The 20,850-nt window shown below is 35.2% G+C and overlaps 2 protein-coding genes across 3 annotated transcripts in view; both read left to right on the plus strand.

Annotated features, from left to right (window-relative positions):
* LOC123552497 (serine-rich adhesin for platelets-like) overlaps positions 1-20,850 on the plus strand; it is a 50,104-nt gene that overhangs the window by 14,016 nt on the left and 15,238 nt on the right. For both annotated transcript variants that reach the window (XM_053542001.1, XM_053542002.1), the window contains exons 2-6: positions 8,631-10,941; positions 13,897-14,032; positions 18,710-18,750; positions 19,089-19,163; positions 20,069-20,226. In XM_053542001.1, coding sequence (XP_053397976.1) covers positions 8,908-10,941; positions 13,897-14,032; positions 18,710-18,750; positions 19,089-19,163; positions 20,069-20,226 — 2,444 coding nt within the window. In that variant the 5' untranslated portion in view covers positions 8,631-8,907. The remainder of the gene's footprint in view (positions 1-8,630; positions 10,942-13,896; positions 14,033-18,709; positions 18,751-19,088; positions 19,164-20,068; positions 20,227-20,850) is intronic.
* LOC128556711 (uncharacterized) lies at positions 1,069-8,722 on the plus strand. Its single transcript, XM_053542353.1, has 2 exons — positions 1,069-3,160; positions 8,631-8,722. The coding sequence occupies exons 1-2, from the start codon at positions 1,069-1,071 to the stop codon at positions 8,720-8,722; spliced, it is 2,184 nt and encodes a 727-aa protein (XP_053398328.1).

The raw sequence follows: 20,850 nt of genomic DNA on the forward strand, positions 1-20,850 counted from the left end.
TTCACATTTCTGAAGGTACAGGTTTTAAATTTGGACCACATGCATAGATTAGTGTTCTGAAGTGTAATTTGACCTTGATTTTGACCTAGTGACCTACTTTCACATTTCTCAAGCTACAGCCTTCAAATTTGGACCACTTGCATAGTTTTGTGTGCTGAAATAAACTTTGACATTAAGATTGACCTAGAGACCTACTTTCAAATTTCTCAAACTACAGCCTTCAAACTTGATGCACATGCATAGTTTTGTGTACAAAGAATTTTGTCCTTGAAATTGATCTAGTGACCTACTTTCACATTTCTCAAGCTACAGCTTTCGAATTTGGACCACATGCACAGTGTTTTGTACGGAAATGAAATTTGACCTTGAGCTAGTCAATAAGTCTTGAAATTTGGAACACTCAAAAATGGCACATTGGTGGGCGCCAAGATCACTCTGTGATCTCTTGTTGCTTGATCTTCTTAAAACTTTGTCAGAAAATTTGTCTATGAAATTTAGGTCTAGTTGGCAACTTGGTCACCTTAGATAAAAAAATAGGTCAGATCATGGAAGGACAATTAGTAACACACAGTAGGCTTCATGTTTTATATGATCAACATGAAACTAAGAATGTTTTGTCATGTAACAAAATGAATGTCAATTTTGATACCGAGTTGTCTTTGGTCAGAAACTAGGCCACTAGGTCTAATCATAGGAAAATATTGATAACATTCTAGAGGCCATATTTTTAGCTGATCTACATGAAACCTGGTGAAAATGCCTACATAGTCTAGATAAAGTTTGAAACTCTGTCATCTTGGACCTTTTAATAAATATCTTCACAGATATTGTTTAAATGTACACTTAAGAAATAATTTATAGCAAAAGAGTGTTTTAACACTATTTATGCACGATGGGCAGTTATGAGTCGGGTGTAATAATTTACGAGGGCACAGCCCGAGTGAAATTAAATTCAGCTATTCGTGAAGTGCTTGGTTTACAAAATAGTGCTACAAACCAGCCAGCTGTAAATTTTCAGAAGGCTTATCACCCACAAAGAATGAACCAGCATCAACATCAGCAATACCCATGGAGATCAATAGGCTACCACAGGAGGAAGACCATTCAGAATGTTTGGCCCAGAAATCCCTGGATAATACCACATTGGTAACAAATAACATGTCAGACAAAAATAAAAATGAGGATGTGTACATATATAGTGAAAAAAGTGCAGAAAACTTTGAACAAAATAACTTCCTACACAAACAAGGATTTAAATTTTTTCATCTGAACATCCACTACTTATATCCAAAATTTGATGAATTAAAAATTCTACTTCATAATCATACATATTTCGATATCATTGGACTATGTGAAACATTTTTGAACGACAGCTTCTGTGACAGTGAATTTCAAATAAGTGGATACCAGATGTTTCGTAAAGACAGAAAAACAAATGGTGGTGGGATTATTGTCTTTGTGAATCAAAACTTTAAATGTGTACGTAGGTTTGATTTAGAATCTGATAAAACTGAGGCGATCTGGCTTGAAGTACAGAAAAACAAACAAAAGCCATTCGTATTTGGTTACATCTATAGACCTCCATCTTCAAATGTGGAATGGAACTGTGAATTAGAATACACTATTGAGAAAATATTTAATGAAAACAAAGAAATTATTTTGACTGGAGATTTTAACTATAACTATGATCCTATTACTAAAGCTACTAACAACAATTCTTGGGATAATATTACTAACAGTTTCAATTTAAAACAACTTGTTGACATGCCCACTAGAGTAACCTGCACAACTAAAACAATAATAGATCATCTATATACAAATTTTTCTCAAAATATCTCTGAAATTAATGTTCCAGCCATATCAATTAGTGACCATTTTCCAGTGTGTTTCACAAGAAAGGTCTCCAGTACAGTTCCTAAAGGCCCTTTACATCATATGATTCAGTATCGTAACATGAAGCATTTTGATGAATCAGTTTTTCTAGAATCACTAGAACAACAGCCATGGTCAATTTTAGACATATATGAGGACCCAAATGATGCTTTAGATACCTTTAATTCATTGTTCAATGATGTATTAAACAGACATGCTCCATTCAAACAAAAACGTGTAAAACATGTACATTTACCAGACTGGTACAATCCAGAGATTTTGCAAGCTACCAAAGAAAGAGACAAGGCAAAAAAGCTCAATGACAGGGCACAATATAAATTTTGGCGAAACAAAGTTAAAAGCCTCATATACAATTCTAAAAAAAGATACTATTCTGAAACTATAAATGACAATAAAAAACATGCCAAAGAATTGTGGAAAAATCTGAAACAATTATCAGGTAAAGTCACCAATCACCAAACCAACTACATTCAGGATGAGGAGGGGACTCAGATCTCAGATCCAATTAAAACAGCAGAAGTATTTAACAATTATTTCATTGACATTTTCAAATCAGCCCCTCAAAATTGTTCCTCCTTATCAGAAAGTGATAAAATAAAATTACAGGAGTTTATTGCAATCCATACTAAACTAGATTCTCCATTTTCAATACCAAAAGTCACAAGCACATTCATAGAAAAAGAGCTGCAAAAACTTGATCTGAGTAAATCAACTGGACTTGATGGCATAGGCCCAAAATTTCTTAAAATAAGTGCTCAGATCATATCTAAACCTCTAGAAAAGATATTTAATCTAAGTATATCAAAGGGTATATTTCCAGCAATATTTAAGAGGGCAAAGGTTACACCTATGTATAAAAAAGGGTCTAAATGTGACAAAACAAACTATAGACCAATATCAATCTTACCAATTCTATCAAAAGTGTTAGAAAGACATGTCAGTAACACTTTCAAATCATTTCTGGAAAATAATTCTCTTCTTCACCCAAATCAGTCAGGGTTTCGAACAAGCTACTCGTGCGAAACTGCTCTAACTACTATTATTGACAACTGGATAAAAGCAATAAATGAAGAAAATCTTGTTGGAACTATTTTTTTAGATCTTACTAAAGCATTTGATCTTATCAATCACAAGTTACTCATTGAAAAACTGAAATTATATAATGTTGATGAAAATGCAATTACTTGGTTCTGGTCATATCTCACAAATCGCTCACAGCAAGTTCATGTGTCTGGAAAATATTCCAGTGCTCAAGATATACTGTCTGGTGTGCCACAAGGCTCAGTTTTAGGACCTCTTCTTTTCATTGTTTACATAAATGATATGCCTTTACACTTATCAAATTCAACATCAGATATATTTGCAGATGATACCACTTTATCATCTTACGGAAATACTATCATCTCAGTTAGTAACAATCTTCAATCTGATCTTGATTCTGTACAAAACTGGTGTGAACGAAATTCAATGATTACAAATGCTGAAAAAACTAAAGCAATGTTCATTTCACCTTCAAACCACACATATAATACTATCAAAGACTCAAATATTTCTCTCAAAGATAAAACTATACAAACTTCAACCACAGAAAAACTCCTAGGAGTTCATATTGATCATACCCTTAACTGGAAAATGCATGTTCAAATGACACTGAATAAATGCAACTCCTTATTATATTTGCTTATGAGAATTAAACAATTTTTAAATCTCCATACTAGAAAAATGTTCTTCAATGCATACATTCTTCCTCATCTAGATTACTGTTGCACTATTTGGGGAAACTGTAACACTGAGCTTTTGAATGACATGTACAAATTCCAAAAACGTGCAGCTCGTGTTATTTTAGATAAAGACATTGACACACCAACAGACGATTTATTTATTCAACTTAACTGGATGAAATTTCAAGATAGAGTTAATTATAAAAAAGCCATATTAGTATACAAATCTCTTAACAACCTTCTCCCTAGTTACATGAAGCAACTATTTACGTATACTGAAAATAGGTCATTGAGATCATATGATCAAAGACTACTTTTAGTTCCAAAACCTCGACTTGAATTCTATAGAAAATCACTGGCATACTCTGGTGCAAAATTATGGAACTCACTTCCTTATCATATAAGAACATCAACAAACCTGAACACATTCAAAAGCAATTATTTAAAATGGTGGTTCTCTAGTGGGCAACAACATCTATCAACCGCATGAGAACTATGATATTTTTTGGTATCAGAGTACTTATTTAAAACTATAAATAATTAACAAATAATTGTATATTGTTTGTTTCATTACTTTTGCTTTCAGTGTAACTTTACATAAAACCATGTTGTTTATTCTATTACCTTCCTTATGTAAATTTCATGTAATCCTCTTATATATGCTATTTTGCATTATAATCCCTTCATGACTTTGTTTACTTTAATTTGTTAATTTGTGTTTACTGTATATATGTACATTTGAGGCTCACAGGGAAGACTGGGTACACCCAACTGTGTTGCCTCGTTAAATAAAGACTTTATTATTATTATTATTATTATTAAATTATTTATATGACATATTACTGTGCGAGTGTTAAATAGTGTTAAAACACGGCTTTGCTATAAATTATTTTGATTTTAATATGCCCGTAATCTAAATCACAGTACATTAGGGGTTCTAACTGACCAATCAGAGAGCTGCATTTTCGAGTACCTGCCTGCCAGTTTCTACTTGGGTATAACAAAGTATATTTTCAATGAACATATAGTGACTTTAGAAATAAATATCACACTATTTTAGAAATCTAATTAAGATTTTTCACTGCACATGCCCTAGATGATGCTACAAACAACAAAACTTCAAAGTTTCATTTAAATATTATATGGAATTAATACCTTTATTAGCTCACCTGTCACATAGTGACAAGGTGAGCTTTTGTGATCACCCTTCGTCCGTCCGTCAACAATTTCTTGTCTGCACGATTGTGGTTTCATTTATGATTTTATTTTAACCAAACTTGCACACAACTTGTATCACCATAAGATCTCGGTTCCTTTCTTGAACTGGCCAGATTCCATTATGGGTTCCAGAGTTATGGCCCCTGAAAGGGCCAAAATCAGCTATTTTGACCTTGTCTGCACAATAACAGCTTCATTTATGATTTGATTTTAACCAAACTTGCACACAACTTGTATCACTTTAAGATCTTGGTTCCTTTCTTGAACTGGCTAGATTCCATTATGGGTTCCAGAGTTATGGCCCCTGAAAGGGCCAGAATTAGCTATTTTGACCTTGTCTGCACAATAGCAGCTTCATTTATGATTTGAATTTAATCAAACTTGCACAAAACTTGTGTTGCCATAAGATCTCAGTTCCTTTGTTGAACCGGCCAGATCCCATAATGGGTTCCAGAGTTACGGCCCCTGAAAGGGCCAAAATTAGCTATTTTGACCTTGTCTGCACAATAGCAACTTCATTTATGATTTGATTTTAACCAAACTTGCACACAACTTGTATCACCACAAGATCTTGGTTCCTTTCTTGAACTGGCCAGATTCCATCATGGGTTCCAGAGTTATGGCCCCTTGAAGGTCCAAAATTGGCTATTTTGGCTTTTGCAGCCATATAGAGACTTCATTTATGGTTTTATTTGATACAAACTTCCAAAATATCTTCCACAACAATAAATCTTGGATTCCATGACAAATCAGATCCAATCGTAGGTTCCAGAGTTATTTTATATCTGATTACCTTCCCTGATTGTAGTCAAAATGGATTTATATCAGTAAGTACTTATAGGACTTATTTGAAATTTCATTATTATCATTAGTTGGACTGAGTCAATCAGGGTAGATAACTATGGACTGATTTTATGTCAAATTACCTCCCTTTATTTCTAATTAAAATGGGTATATCTCCGTAACTAATGAAGATACTGATCTGAAATTTCATTTATGCTAACAGATTTATTTGGCAGATCCATCTTTTGTTCACTTACAATAATTTTCTTTTGAATTACTTCCCTTTTACGTTAATATAAATAGCTTATTTTTAGTAACTTTTTTATTATTGGCTGTAGGGAAAAACCGAGACCACTTTTCTGTGGTACAACATGGATGGTACCTCCAATTTTTAGGTGTATTTTGACATATCTGTACCTTGTAAGAATTTTTTTTTCTTTTTAGTTAAATTTCTTTCCTTTGTTGTTCCTGTCCTTTGGACTTAGATATTTTTTCTGAGGACCTTCTTGTCCTCAAGTGCATTGATAACAGGTGAGCGATATAGGGCCATCATGGCCCTCTTGTTTTAGTTTGAATTTGAGATTTTACACAGGGAGTCTATGATAAAGTCAGAGTAAAATGTAATCATTACCCAAGTGAAATTAGTATCATTCCGCAATGTTTTGGTCATGTTAAAATTATGAATAAGTATTGAAAAAATTGAATATGCTTGTGATGTGTTGATTAATCATGGCAATGTTGTGAATTACTTGTCCAGGAGGAGATTGTTAGACTCAGCAAAATTTTTCATTGTTGATTTATTTTGATGTCCATATATTGCACCCAAAATAATCTAAATCTAGTAAAATTGCTACTGCGACTTGCCCCGGTGTCGGCGTTAGCGTTAGCGTGAGCGTCACACAAATGTTAAAGTTTGCGTACCACCCCAAATATTTTCAAAGTCCATTGAGATATTGCTTTGATATTTTGCATACTTGTTTACCATCATGACCCCATTCTTTAAAAAGGAGGAGGCAACTCTATCAAGCATTTTGACTGAATTATGGCCCCTTTTCGACTTAGAATAAATGTTAAAGTTTGCGTACCATCCTAGATATTTTCCAAGTCCATTGAGATATTGCTTTAATATTTTGCATACTTGTTTACCATCATGACCCCAGTCTGAATAAAGGAGGAGGCAACTCTATCGAGCATTTTGACTGAATTATGACCCCTTTTCGACTTAGAATATGCTTATTGTAATGTTAAAGTTTTACTCATAGCTTATATTATACTATCAAGCACTGAGAATAGTCGAGCGTGCTGTCCAGTGACAGCTCTTGTTTTTGTAATGATTAATGTACAAACAGAAATTTTGACCGGGTCCAAACTCTAGAAAATGTCTTGCATATGGTCGGTTGAAAATGTTGGGTAAACACACAGTCAGAGGATAGGAAGTGAAATCTTCCATCAGAAATAAAATATTAGTAGGCAAATTTGATTCCTGCATGATAAACATTTCATTTTATAGCGTCCATCTTGTACCTAGAAATCACAGTTTTTACTAGATCTTCATGAAACTTTCCTTATCAGCCAAGTTTCATACTAAATACAACAGTGACTGTTATCATTCATGATACAGTGTGTTGTTATATTTTATTTTATGCTTATTGGTGAAATACTGAAAAATAGCAGTGAGATATAAATCGATATCACTCACAGTGCCGAACTTCTTTTTTTTCCAGATAAATTATCTCCCTTGTAGAAATATATTCTTTAATTACCTCCCTTTGCTGCCTTTAAAATTACTTGATTATACTAATACTCAAGCCATACACGAGTCATGAACTGCTAGACAATCCTAGATAGAACAGGCTAGCTATAATTAAATTTGCAAAAGAAATAATGTTACCTTTGTCAGCTTGGTTGCTAGGCCTTGCCATTCATGTAGCTACTGCGTGTTTCCTCTACTTTTTTTCCATTGGTTCACTATCATATGGTAGATTTTACTGGCGACAGCACATTTAGTTGGTTGTTGTCTTAGTTAATTATCACAAGACATCAACTCAACCTTACGTAATATGCCAGCATTTTCGTCGAAGTACTTTCCCACTCCAACTCCGAGTCCAGCCAGTTGTGTTCCAACTTCCATCCATTTTGTTATGCTATGCAGCTCCTAGATCAATATTTCCTAGCTATTTCTATTGAATCCATGATGATATTTAATTCTGCAGCTTGATTTTCCAAGGACTTACGTATATTCCACAGTTTTTTTTATATTTTTCGTGTTGTTTTTTTAGTCTGACCTTCAGCGTGTGTTTTGGTAAACAAAGCAAGCTTCCGGTTATTCAACGAACTGACGGATTGACCCGAAAAGTTTTAAATATGCTTCTACTTAACTACCGGCATTTGTCAATGCCTGTATTAGCCGCGGACTGTGTATTTTTTACAAAAAATATTTAAATGCAGTTTTTGTTTTTAAAAACAAAATGGCGTCGTGTTGATTTAATGAACCTAATCACCAATATTCGATATTAATGTGCCTAAGTGTCCATGGTAATTTAGCGGATGTATCATATGTAACACGGTAGCTTAAATAAATCCGAATTTCGTCATGAAATATTGGATTTATATGAACATTTATGCACGTAATAAACAGAAAATTCGTTTACCTTCACAAACTAGCATAAAATAAAAAGAAAATTTGTTTGTTTGCAGTGAGATATCGAAATATATCATCACCGATAAGGGAGACAATTCTGATATTTTCACTCAGGCTCCGCCTTCGTGAAAATATTCAGTTGTCTCCCTTATCGGTGATGATATATTTCGATATCTCACTGCAAACAAACAAATATCCTCTATATATTCAAGGTCAAATGTTCAAGGTCAGGTGAGCGACTTAGGTTCATGATGACCTTTTTGTTTATAGAGCAATTTGTTAGGATTTACTTTTTATGCAGTGATTGATATGTTATTTCTCTTTCCCTGGAATGTACAACATATATTCAACAATGATTTTCATTTAATTTTCAGAAAAAGGTTATGAAGAGGAATTTACACAGATATTGCCAAACAGTTACCTATACTACAAGGACCATATGAAAACAACTGTTTATGCAGTCTAACTAATACATGTAACATAAGGGAATTTAGCTATATTTTGATTTTAGTATGTCAGTGTTAAACTTTGAATTTTAAATACAAGTTCATTGTATCCCGTTGAATTTGCAAGTGATTTTGGTTAGAATGGGTTGATTATAGGTGAAAAGTGTAAACACACACACCTGTCTAGGTTGAATGTACATGTATTATGGGAGACAATAGTAACTTTCTCTCCATAGATGAACAAGCAATATCAAATAGGTCAATAGATCTCGAAGAAGCAACCGATAATCTCCAGAGGCTTCAGAAACATATATTTCACCCTAAGTCTTCTACAGATTTTCCCAAATCTTCTACAGATTCCACTAAGTCTACAGACTGTACCAGACCTACAAATTATCAAACATATTCAACAACGTACACAAAGTCTTCCTCTGATTATCAAAATTCCATCACTGGCTCAAAGTCATCTACCTCATACCCGACAGATTGCCTGGATTCTTCAACCTCTAATTTTAGTTCTTCAGCAGGTACTTGCAAGTTTTGTACAGATAACTCAAGGCTTAAGGTTGGCATGGATTCTGGAAGAAATATAACTTTACCTTCTGGGAAAGGAATATTTTTTGACAGACAACCCTCTGTGAATGATGAGGATTTGTTTGGAGATGGTCAAAGGAAGCAAGGCGAAAATCAAGCACATCCAAATCTTGGGAATCTAACTAAGGAATGCATTGAAGAGAACACAGATCAACTTGATGCAGTTGATACTAACAAGGTTAACAAGTTTAACTTTGATAACAAAAAAATTGAAGAAAAAGATGCAGATGGTATTCCAAATTTTGGAATGCTTGGATTATCATCAAGTTCTGGGTCTGACTCTCCAACAAACTCTCCAAAATCATTCAAGCATATGGAAGTGCAAAATAAACAAGATATTGAAGAAGAGAGGCATTTGGAATTTTCAGATGGCCAAGATAGTGATTTCAAAATGAGATATTTGGATGGAAGAAGTATATCTGCTGATGACCGGAGAAAGAAGTTCAGAAATAGTAGTGGTGGTGGCGAGGTTTTTGACCATGAAATTGAGTCAGTTGAAGAGGAGTACTGTATTGGGAAGCATGTGAGGAAAAGTAACAGTTTACCTGATCTTGTTGTAAGTTCAAACCAATCACCATTTTCTCCTCCACGTTACCATAGCAACCCAAGTCCAAAACCGGGTGTGGCAGAGAATTTGGAAAAACAGTATGAGACTAAAAAGATATTAGAGGGATCAAGTTCAATGCCAACAACCAAAGGGAGACACAAGATAAAGAGAACTGTTAGTATAAAAGAGGAACCAGAATATATACCAACTGATTACAATGACAAATCTGGAAATGAAAGAAGCCCAAAGACACAATCTGCAGAAACAGAACAGAGAAGACGAAGCAGTGGGTATGTGACTGGTAGCAGTGAAGCTGGGAGCCAAGATAAATCTGAAATGGGTACCAGCAGACAGACATCCCAGTTGTCACAAAGTTCTTCTGGTGTTTGGACATCACAAGAGAGTGAAATGGTTGAAAACGCAGAAACTGCTGAGGAGGCAAAATATAGAGCACTTGTTAACATTTCACAATCGAAGGATATGCAACCCACAGAAACACATTTCTTATCAACACATAGCAGTGGTAGTACTGAGAAACACAGTGTTTCGCCTGTATCTTTTGCCTCAGGTGGTAATGAATCGAACAGTACAGAGAGTAGTGTGAATACGATTCTGGATGCAGGAACACATGAGGCCATAAGAATGAAAATCTCCAATTCGCCAAATGGCATGGAAACGCAGTTGCAAGGAGAGACAACTGTCAATACTGGTAGTAGCTCTGGAGAATTGCCAAATTTAAGCATAATGTGCACTAGCAGCGGTCCAGGAAGTTCATCTGGGACATTTGCTCGTTTACGATCAAAAGATGAAAGTATTGAGAAAAATGGAGCCAGGAGTAAAGTTCCACCTGCAAGTGAATTGAAACCACCAGATTCATTTGAACCGCAAAGTCATGGAAATTTGCCAAATTTTTCAACACTTCAAGACAGCTTCAGTTTAAACAAGTCGTCTTTGCAAAAAGTACACGAGGAAGATGACAAGAATCACAGGGCAGTTAAGAATAAGTACTGTGAAGGAGAGGATGGTAGTTTTGGTGCAGGATCAGTCTGGCCTAGCAGTATATCTCCTTCTAGTAGAGGATCAAGCAGCAGCAATCCGGTAGGTGTAATAATTTGATCCATCTTTATATCACAACATAAATAGAACTGTGTTTTACAAGAATGAATTGAACTGGATCAAGCTGATTGACAATCTCTTTACATGATGTTTTTTCCCCTTAATGTGAGCGCCTTATGTGAGCACCTGATTATCTCTTAGAAAAAATCCTGTCTAGAGAACTTGTCTCTTTTTGACTGGTGGTAACTAAAAGAGCAGTGGATATTTGAGGATAATGTATATGTTGTTTCATTTATTTAAGTCTGTGGTTAGCCTCTTTCTTTGCCTTCATAGTTTCATTCTTTTAAGCTTTAGCCTGCTAAATTTTTAAAATGGACTGATCCATTATTTAATTTGGGAGGTACCACTTCTTACTTAGAGCGGTGTTCACCAAAAATTTACTGACAGTATAGCGAACAGTGCTGCACGTGCAAGCTGATCTTGGTCTGCACTTTCCGCAAAGGCAAAATCACTTGCCACAAGCAGGCTAAAGGTTAAGGTGGGGAGGGTGGGGGGAGGGGGCATATGACATTCATTGTTGGCATCGTCATTCTTGTTCAAGTTGCTGAATATGAAAATAATATTTTTCAAGATACCATCACCTCATTGAAGAAGGTAGTTTTAAGTGTCTTAAGTATTTATGCTATGTATACAGATTCATTGTATTACAGGTCACTTCAGTTAACATCAATTTTTGTCAGTTTAACTTCCTCATTGTTTTTGCTAATGTTTACAGCAATGTGTTAGCAGTTATAGCTCTTACCAGCAAATCAAAGTTGTTATACTTTCATACTTATTAACTTTCAGTATTGAAGAATGATTTTGAGAAGTATATTTTGATAAAGTTGAACATGACAAAGAGATTATAATTATGTCACATGGAATAATTTCACAAGAGTGTAGCCTGATGGTTTCAGATAAAAATTAATTTAATTCATATACAAATCTTATATCAGTAAAATAGGGTTATTATAACACTAGATTGATCTGGGAAGCAGTATTCGGCTCGAGTGGATTTTGCCAGACCAGATCTCACGAGTGTGATCCGACCTTGCAAAATCCACGAGAGCGGAATACAAAGTCCCAGATCTAGCTACTGTTATAATGACCCTTTTATTATATACCTTTACCATTTTGATTCTTGTTTTGTTCTTGAACGAAATCTTCAATGTTTATCGATATTAAATGGAACTTAGTGAAGTTTTTATGTGCGCTATTTATAGAAATGTGTCGGGTCATGCATATTTATGAAAATAGTCCGGGAGCATAAAATACGGAAGGTACAATACGGAATTTAAAAGGTACAATACGGAATTTTTGTCTGTCTGTTCATATTTAATTGTGAAATACACGCTGATTTTTACAGAATTTATATAGGTATATAATAATAGAGGATATTACATGAGTGTGTTTTCATATGAGTTTATTAAGCGAGTCTAATAAAATACTAAAATGCGTCAATTTTATTTAACAAGTTTAATAAATTTAATGTGGAAAAACACAAAATTTTAATGTAATATTTTTTTTATCACATGTTAGCTTTTCTTTCGAAACATGAAAAAATTCTGCTTTCTTTAACAATTATAAACAAGTCAATTTGACCAACGTCTCCTATATTGTAAACAACATCGATGTCAAAGCTTTATTACACTAGTGTATTATCATTTTTAGCTCGACTATTCGAAAAGTAGGGGAGCTATCCTACTCGTCCCAGCGTCGGTGTTAGCGTGAGCGTCACACAAATGTTAAAGTTTACGTACCACCCCAAATATTATATGAAACTACTGGCCCTATTTGAAAATAATTTTATTTGAAGTAACTTTAAGAAAATTTCAACTATATTTTCAGTTAATTCTTTTGATTGATCTTGATTATGATTTTTAGCTCGACTATTCGAAGAATAGGGGAGCTATCCTACTCCCCCCGGCGTGAGCGCGAGCGTCACACAAATGTTAAAGTTTGCGTACAACCCCAAATATTTTCAAAGTCCATTGAGATATTGCCTTGATATTTTGCATACTTATTAACCATCATGACCCCAGTCTGTAAAAAGGAGGAGGCAACTCTTTCAAGCATTTTGACTGAATTATGGCCCCCTTTCGACTTAGAATAAATGTTAAAGTTTGCGTACCACCCCAAATATTTTCAAAGCCCTTTGAGATATTGCTTTCATATTTTACATACTTGTTTACCATCATGACCCCAGTCTGTAAAAAGAAGAAGGCAACTCTATCAAGCATTTTGACTGAATTATGGCCCCTTTTCAACTTAGAATATGCTTACTGTAATGTTAAAGTTTGCGTACCACCCCAAATATTTTCAAAGTCCATTGAGATATTGCTTTGATATTTTGCATACTTGTTTACCATCATGACCCCAGTCTGTAAAAAGGAGGAGGCAACTCTATTAAGCATTTTGACTGAATAATGGCCTCTTTTCGACTGAGAATATGCTTATTGTAATGTTAAAGTTTGCGTACCACCCCAAATATTTTCAAAGTCAATTGAGATATTGCATTCATATTTTGCATACTTGTTTACCATCATGACCCCAGTCTGTAAAAAGGAGGAAGCAACTCTATCTAGCATTTTGACTGAATTATGGCCCATTTTCGACTTAGAATATGCTTATTGTAATGTTTAAGTTTTACTCATAGCTTATATTATACTATCAAGCACTGAGAATAGTCGAGCGCTCTGTCAACTGATAGCTCTTATTATGTAATGGCTTTACTACACTCCCTTGATGTCAAACATGCGATAAAATAAAATATGGTATCATCTATCATTGATAGGTTGACATGACGTCGCCTTTAGCATGATTATGTTGTTGAAAATATGAATTGGGAGATATGCATGCATTTGGGCTTCATTTCCACAAAATAAAACTTGACACATTTATTAATCTAGGTGAACATGATATGTCATATTACACTACAGTTTGAATGTTTTCTTACAGAGTCCACCAGAATCAGTAAAGAGATGGGAGGAAATGATGATGAGATTGGGTCTCGATACTTTAAGTCCAAGTTTTCTAGATAAGATCCTTCAAGATATTCGAGGTCCAGACAGCCTTAGCCCTCATTCAAACCTTGGTAAGTATCAGTTAATGAACTTATTCATACATGCTTAGGTTGAATATGACTAAATATGATGGTAATAATTCTTTAAAACAATTCCACCAAAATTTATATGATTACATTAAATAAACCCTGTTATGTCCATTCTAAACTGTGCATAACATTGTATACCAACATGCACAATATTTATGTATCTGTAATGACCTTGCATTATGGGAATCAGCAGGAATTTACTTTTATTATATACCTATATAAATTCTGTAAAAAATCGGCTTGTATTTCACAACTAAATATGAATAAACAGACAAAAATTCCGTATTGTACCTTTTAAATTCCGTATTGTACCTTCCGTATTGTATGCTACCGGACTATTTTCATTAATATGCATGACCCGACACATTTCTATAAATAGCGCACATAAAAACTTCACTAAGTTCCATTTAATATCGATAAATATTGAAGACTTCGTTCAAGAACAAAACATGAATCATAAAAGGGTCATTATAACAGTAGCTAGATCTGGGACTTTGTATTCCGCTCTCGTGGATTTTGCAAGGTTGGATCACACTCGGCGCTTGCGCGCCTCGTGAGATCCAATCTGGCAAAATCCACTCGAGCCGAATGCTGCATCCCAGATCAAGCTACTGTTATAATAACCCTATGGTGTTTCTCGGTCTGATTATTATAAAAGCCTTTCTTTTTGCACAGCGTGATTCCTGTACATTAGATACCTGTCTGTAACCACTCGGTACCCAAAGCATAAGATCCTCCTTCTTAACACATCTCCATGTTATCTGTTGAAACATACGAGCTGAGCAGCTAAGGCAGGACAACATTGTCTATTTTTATACCCCCACAAGTTTGGTGGAGGTGGGGGGTATATAGGAGTGAGCTTGGCGGTCGGTTGGTTGGTCGGTCGGTCCTTTGGTTTTCATGGTTTCCAGATGATAACCTTTGAAAGGCTTGACCAATTTAAATAATTTTTGGTACACAGGTGCAACATCAAAAACTACAGGTCAAGTTCGAATTTGGGACCAGTAGGTCACAGGTCAAGGTCACAGTGTCCCTGAACAGTAAAACGGTTTCTGGATGATAACTCATGAAAGACTTGACCGATTTAAGTAATTTTTGGTACACAGGTGTAACATCATAAAATACAGGTTAAGTTTGACTTTGAGGTCTGTAGGTCAAAGGTCAAGGTCACAGTGACTCGGAACAGTTAAATGGTTTCTGGATGATAACTTGAGAACGCTTGGGCCTAGGATCATAAATTTTAGTACACAGGTGTAACATTATGAAATACAGATCAAGTTTGACTTTGAGGTCTGTAGGTCAAAGGTCAAGGTCACAGTGACTCGGAGCAGTTAAAGGTTTCCGGATGATAACTTGAGAACGCTTGGGCCTAGGATCATAAATTTTAGTACACAGGTGTAGCATTATGAAATACAGGTCAAGTTCTACTTTGAGGTCAGTAGGTCAAAGGTCAAGGTCACAGTGACTCGGAACAGTTAAATGGTTTCCGGATGATAACTTGAGAATGCTTGGGTCTAGGATCAAAAAGTTTTGTACTCAGGTGTAACATGATTGAATGCAAGTCACATTAGACTTTGAGGCTTGTAGGTCAAAGGTCAAGGTCACAATAATACAAAACAGTTAAACAGTTTCCGGATGATAACTTGAGAATGCTTGGGCCTAGGATCATGAAAATTGATAGGGAGGTTGGTTTCCGGACAATAACTTCAGAACGCTTGGGACTAGAAGCACGAAACTTAATAGGGAGGTTGGTCATGACCAGCAGATGACCTTTAATGATTTTGAGTTCCAAAGGTCAAAGGTCAGAGTGACCTGGAACATTTAAACCTTTTTCAGCAGTTTGGGGTGTAACTGTCCTCAGTTACTTTTTCAAGCATTTTTAGCCCACCATCATCAGATGGTGGGCTATTAAAATCACTCTGCGTCCGTGGTCCGTCCGTCCGTCATTCCGTCCGTCCGTCCGTCCGTCCGTTAACAATTTCTCGTTATCGCATCTCCTCAGAAACTACTGGGGGGATTTTGACCAAACTTTGTCAGAATGATGTATTGGTACCCTAGTTGTGTCCCCCTGAAAATCAGACTGGTTCAACAATTTATGAGTGAGTTATGGCCCTTTGTTTATTTCTATAATTTATATAGATTTATATAGGGAAAAACTTTGAAAACCTTCTTGTCCAAAACCACAGAGCCTAGGGCTTTGATATTTGGTATGAAGCATCATCTAGTGGTCCTCTACCAAGATGATTCAAATTATTTCTCTGGGGTCAAATATGGCCTCGCCCTGGGGGTCACATGGTTTATATAGACTTATATAGGGAAAAACTTTGAATAACCTCTTGTCCAAAACCACAGGGCCTAGGGCTTTGATATTTTGTATGTGACATCATCTAGTGGTCTTCAACTAAGATTTTTCAAATTATACCCCTAGGGTCAAATATGGCCCCGCCCTGGGGGTCATATGGTTTACATAGACTTATATAGGGAAAAACTTCGAAAATCTTCTTGTCCAAACCACAAAGCCTAGGGCTTTGATACTTGTAATGTAGCATCATCTAGTGGTTCTCTACCAAGTTTGTTCAAATTATCCTCCTAGGGTTAAATATGGCCCCGCCCCGGGGGTCACATGGTTCATATAGACTTATATAGGGAAAAGCTTTTAAAATGTTCTTGTCAGTAACTACAACATTCAAACTTGGACCACATGTATACTTTTGAGTGGCAAGATGAACCTTGACATGAGTTGACCTTGATTTTGACCTAGTGACCTACTTTCACATTTCTGTAGCTACAGCCTTCAAATTTGGACCACGTGCATAATTTTGTGCACTGGAAAAAACTTTGACCTTTATTTTGACCTAGTGACCTACTTTCACATTTTTGAAGGTACAGGCATCAAATTTGGACCATATGCATAGTTTCATGTTTCAAAATGAAATTTGACATTGATTTTGACCTAGTGACCTACTTTCACATTTCTCAAGCTACAGCCTTCAAATTTGGACTACATGCATAGTTTTGTGTACCAAAAAGAACTTTGACCTTGACATTGACCTAGTGACCTACTTTCACATTTTTGAAGGTACAGGCTTCAAATTTGGACCACATGCATAGTTTTGTATTCTGAAATAAAATTTGACCTTGATTTTGACCTAGTGACCTACTTTTACATTTCTCAAGCTACAGCCTTCAAATTTGGACCACTTGCATAGTTATGTGTACTGAAATGACCTTTGACCTTTACATTGACCTAGTGACCTACTTTCACATTTTTAAGGTACAGGCTTCAAATTTGGACCACATGCATAGTTTTGTTGATACCGATAAACCAAACTCATGTAATGACCATTTACACTTGACCTTAGCTAGTGACCTACTTTCACATTTTTGAAGGTACAGGCTTCAAATTTGGACCACATGCATAGTTTTGTATTCCGAAGTAAAATTTGACCTGGATTTTGACCTAGTGACCTACTTTTACATTTCTCAAGCTACAGCCTTCAAATTTGGACCACTTGCTTAGTTTTGTGTACCGAAATGAACTTTGACCTTAAGATTGACCTAGTGACCTACTTTCACATTTCTGTAGCTACAGGCTTCAAATTTAGGACCACATGCATAGTTTCGTGTACCGAAACAAACTTTGACCTTGACATTGACCTAGTGACCTACTTTCACATTTTTGAAGGTACAGGCTTCAAATTTGGACCACATGCATAGATTTGTGTTGTGTACGGAAATGAAATTTGACCTTGAGCTAGTCAATAAGTCTTGAAATTTGGAACACTCAAAAATGGCACATTGGTGGGCGCCAAGATCACTCTGTGATCTCTTGTATAACCTGTATTTGTTATAAAATATAGTTAACTCGGGTAAGTTATTAAAAAAAAGTCTTTTTGCTGTTCTCACAAAGTGACCTTTATAGTGAAATTAGTAGCAATCTTTGGTAATCAAATTCTCTTTTAGTCTGATCATGACCTGATAAGCTTAATGGGATGTTAAAGAGTTTTATAGCTTTAAATCTTTCGGGTAAAGCTTTATCAGCCTTGCGTAAAAATTTTTACTGCATAGCTGGAAAGATAAAGGTTCAAGGATTCAGGAAATAATTGCATTATTCTCATTCAAAATGAGGAATTGGCACAGGAGGGCTTTGTAATATTTAATGATAACTGAAACAAGTTATGAAAGTATAAGCAGTAACTCAAATGGGTTATAAACTGTGATAACTTGAAACAGTTACACCCCTGACTGTTCAGACAATAACTTGAGAACGCTTGGGCCGAGGATCTTGAAACTTCATAGGGAGGTTGATCATGACCAGCAGATGACCTCTATTGATTTTGAGATAAGTAGGTCAAAGGTCAAGTAAGTTCAGCTTTGACATTGGCTTAGTTCTGTGACAAGGCCATATTGTGGGGGTATAATTTGTCACTCCTGTGACAACTCTAGTTGTTTCAGTACTAATAAATACAACTCACCCATCTTTGATGTATTACAATAAATATTTAATTGTGGCATTGCTTTAGTACCAGGCTCTGAATTTGCACCTGAGTACCCCCCAAAAAATACAATCCTTGCATGTACATGAGTTCTTATCCATGCTCTATTTGATGAAAAGTAATTGTATTTGAAGTGACTAAATCTGTAAAATTCTTATTACAGATAAAGAAAAGATTGAAGGATCAGGAAGCCAGAACTTCAAGGTAATATATACTTCTTACCTGTACATGTTATGTCCTATTTATATTATAAGTTAAAAATGCTTCACACTTAATTCAAACTTTTGTATAAAAACTCTGCTATGGAAAGCCAAAAAAAGTAGTCTCAATGTACAGTAGGTCTTTATTCACTGGGTAAAATTGACTGAAATTATTCAATTTGGAACTAGTAATCTTTAGAACCTGGTGCTCTTTGTTCACAGTTTATCTTTAACACAGAATTAATTGTTTGTAATTGTATATTGGAAATAGATGACATGAAATAATTACTTATTTACAGAATTTAACTTCAGATGACCTTGAAACAATTGCTTATTTTACAGGATGTTACTTTAGATGACCTTGAAAGGGCATCGAGATGTAACTTCACAGCATGCAGTGACACCTGCTGTTTAAAGGTATAATATTTTCTTTAGATTATTAGCGAATATGGGACAACTTGTTTATGAAAAGAATTTGAACCATTGTCTTACCCTTGCATGATAGTAAGAGGTGACTGATAGGGTCTGAACACTTGGAATTGCTGTATCTTGGTGATTCTAGCAGGCAGGTAAAAAACTTGATTCCAGACCTCTTATTTTCATCTTGATGTGATTAAGATGAGAAACCAAAATTTTTAGCCCTCTTTGGCAGCTTTTTGAGAATGCTTTATGTAGGGATAACCCATGTTTCATGTTATAACATCTGCAGAATCCCGAGAGAGTGGTTGGTGCAAGGGAACCAACATTTCCAGATTCTGGGGAGAAAGTCCGAAAACAAAAAACAAAACAAAAACTGATAGATATAAACATTAGCAAATTCTTTTGTGGTATAGTAGACGCAACTTGACCCCGATGGTTGACCTATGCATTACAATACATAATGAGGCACAACCTATTATTGAAAAGGAGTGTACGTAAAACACGAGCTGCACGAGAAAAAGGAAATATAAATTTGTGTAAATATAAATTAGTGTACTGGAAATATTTAACTGATCAAATGTAAGTATGTATACTTTGATACTGTATAGTATACAAACTAATTCCATATAAATATACACGGCTACCCTAAGCACCCTTGATTTCTACAATGAAATAATTGATATGAATAATCAGCCTAAGGTCAACCATCGCGGTCAAGTTGCGACTACTATATCTAAATAGAATTTGAGAAAAATGTGTTTTATTGTGAATGGAGATACAGTCAGGGTTGATTTGTTCACAGCATATTTGCCTTTATTTGGTAATGAGAAATTTTGGGTGCTTCCACATTAGCATAATTGACTTAGCATTATAAAATAATTTTTTTAATTCAATTTTGGCAGATGCGTGAGGTTTTAAGAGTGCTAACATTAGATATACCTGACCTTGACCCTTCCTACAAGTTGGTGAAGAGTTACTACGGTTCACTAACTCAGCATTGTGAAAATGGCTGTGAAGAAACAAAATGCTCCGTCGTATTTTGTTCAGAGTTTCTTGACTGGTAAGGCATTTGTTCTTTCTAGTGAAAATTGTAATAGAAGTGTTGTTTTTTTTTAACTGGAAATATTTTCCAGAAAATAAACTGAAAATACAAGTTCATTCTGTAAAATTTCATAAATGTGCTTTCATAGTTTGGAAAACTTTCCATAAATCAGGAGTTGTTAAAATGTGCTGTTTAAACTCTATTGTCTTATACAGGCACAAAAACAAGAATTACTCTCAGCAAGCACTGTAGATGCGAAGAAGTATGAAAATCCTCTGTTATAGTACAACTGATGTAACATTTATATGTTTAAATGAGTTGTAATGGTAATTTTTAGCTCGACTATTCATAGAATAGTAGAGCTATTGGACTCGCCCATGCGTCGGCGTCCACGTCCCGATTTGGTTAAGTTTTTGTATGTAAGCTGGTATCTCAGCAACCACTTGTGGGAATGGATTGAAACTTCACACACTTATTCACTGTGATAAACTGACCTACATTGCACAGGTTCCATAACTCTATTTTGCTTTTTTACAAAATTATGCCCCTTTTTCGACTTAGAAATTTTTGGTTAAGGTTTTGTATGTAAGCTGGTATCTCAGTAACTACTTGTGGGAATGGATTGAAACTTCACACACTTAT

This window comes from Mercenaria mercenaria, chromosome 4 (assembly GCF_021730395.1).
Source record: "Mercenaria mercenaria strain notata chromosome 4, MADL_Memer_1, whole genome shotgun sequence".
Classification (NCBI taxonomy): Eukaryota; Metazoa; Mollusca; class Bivalvia; order Venerida; family Veneridae; genus Mercenaria; species Mercenaria mercenaria.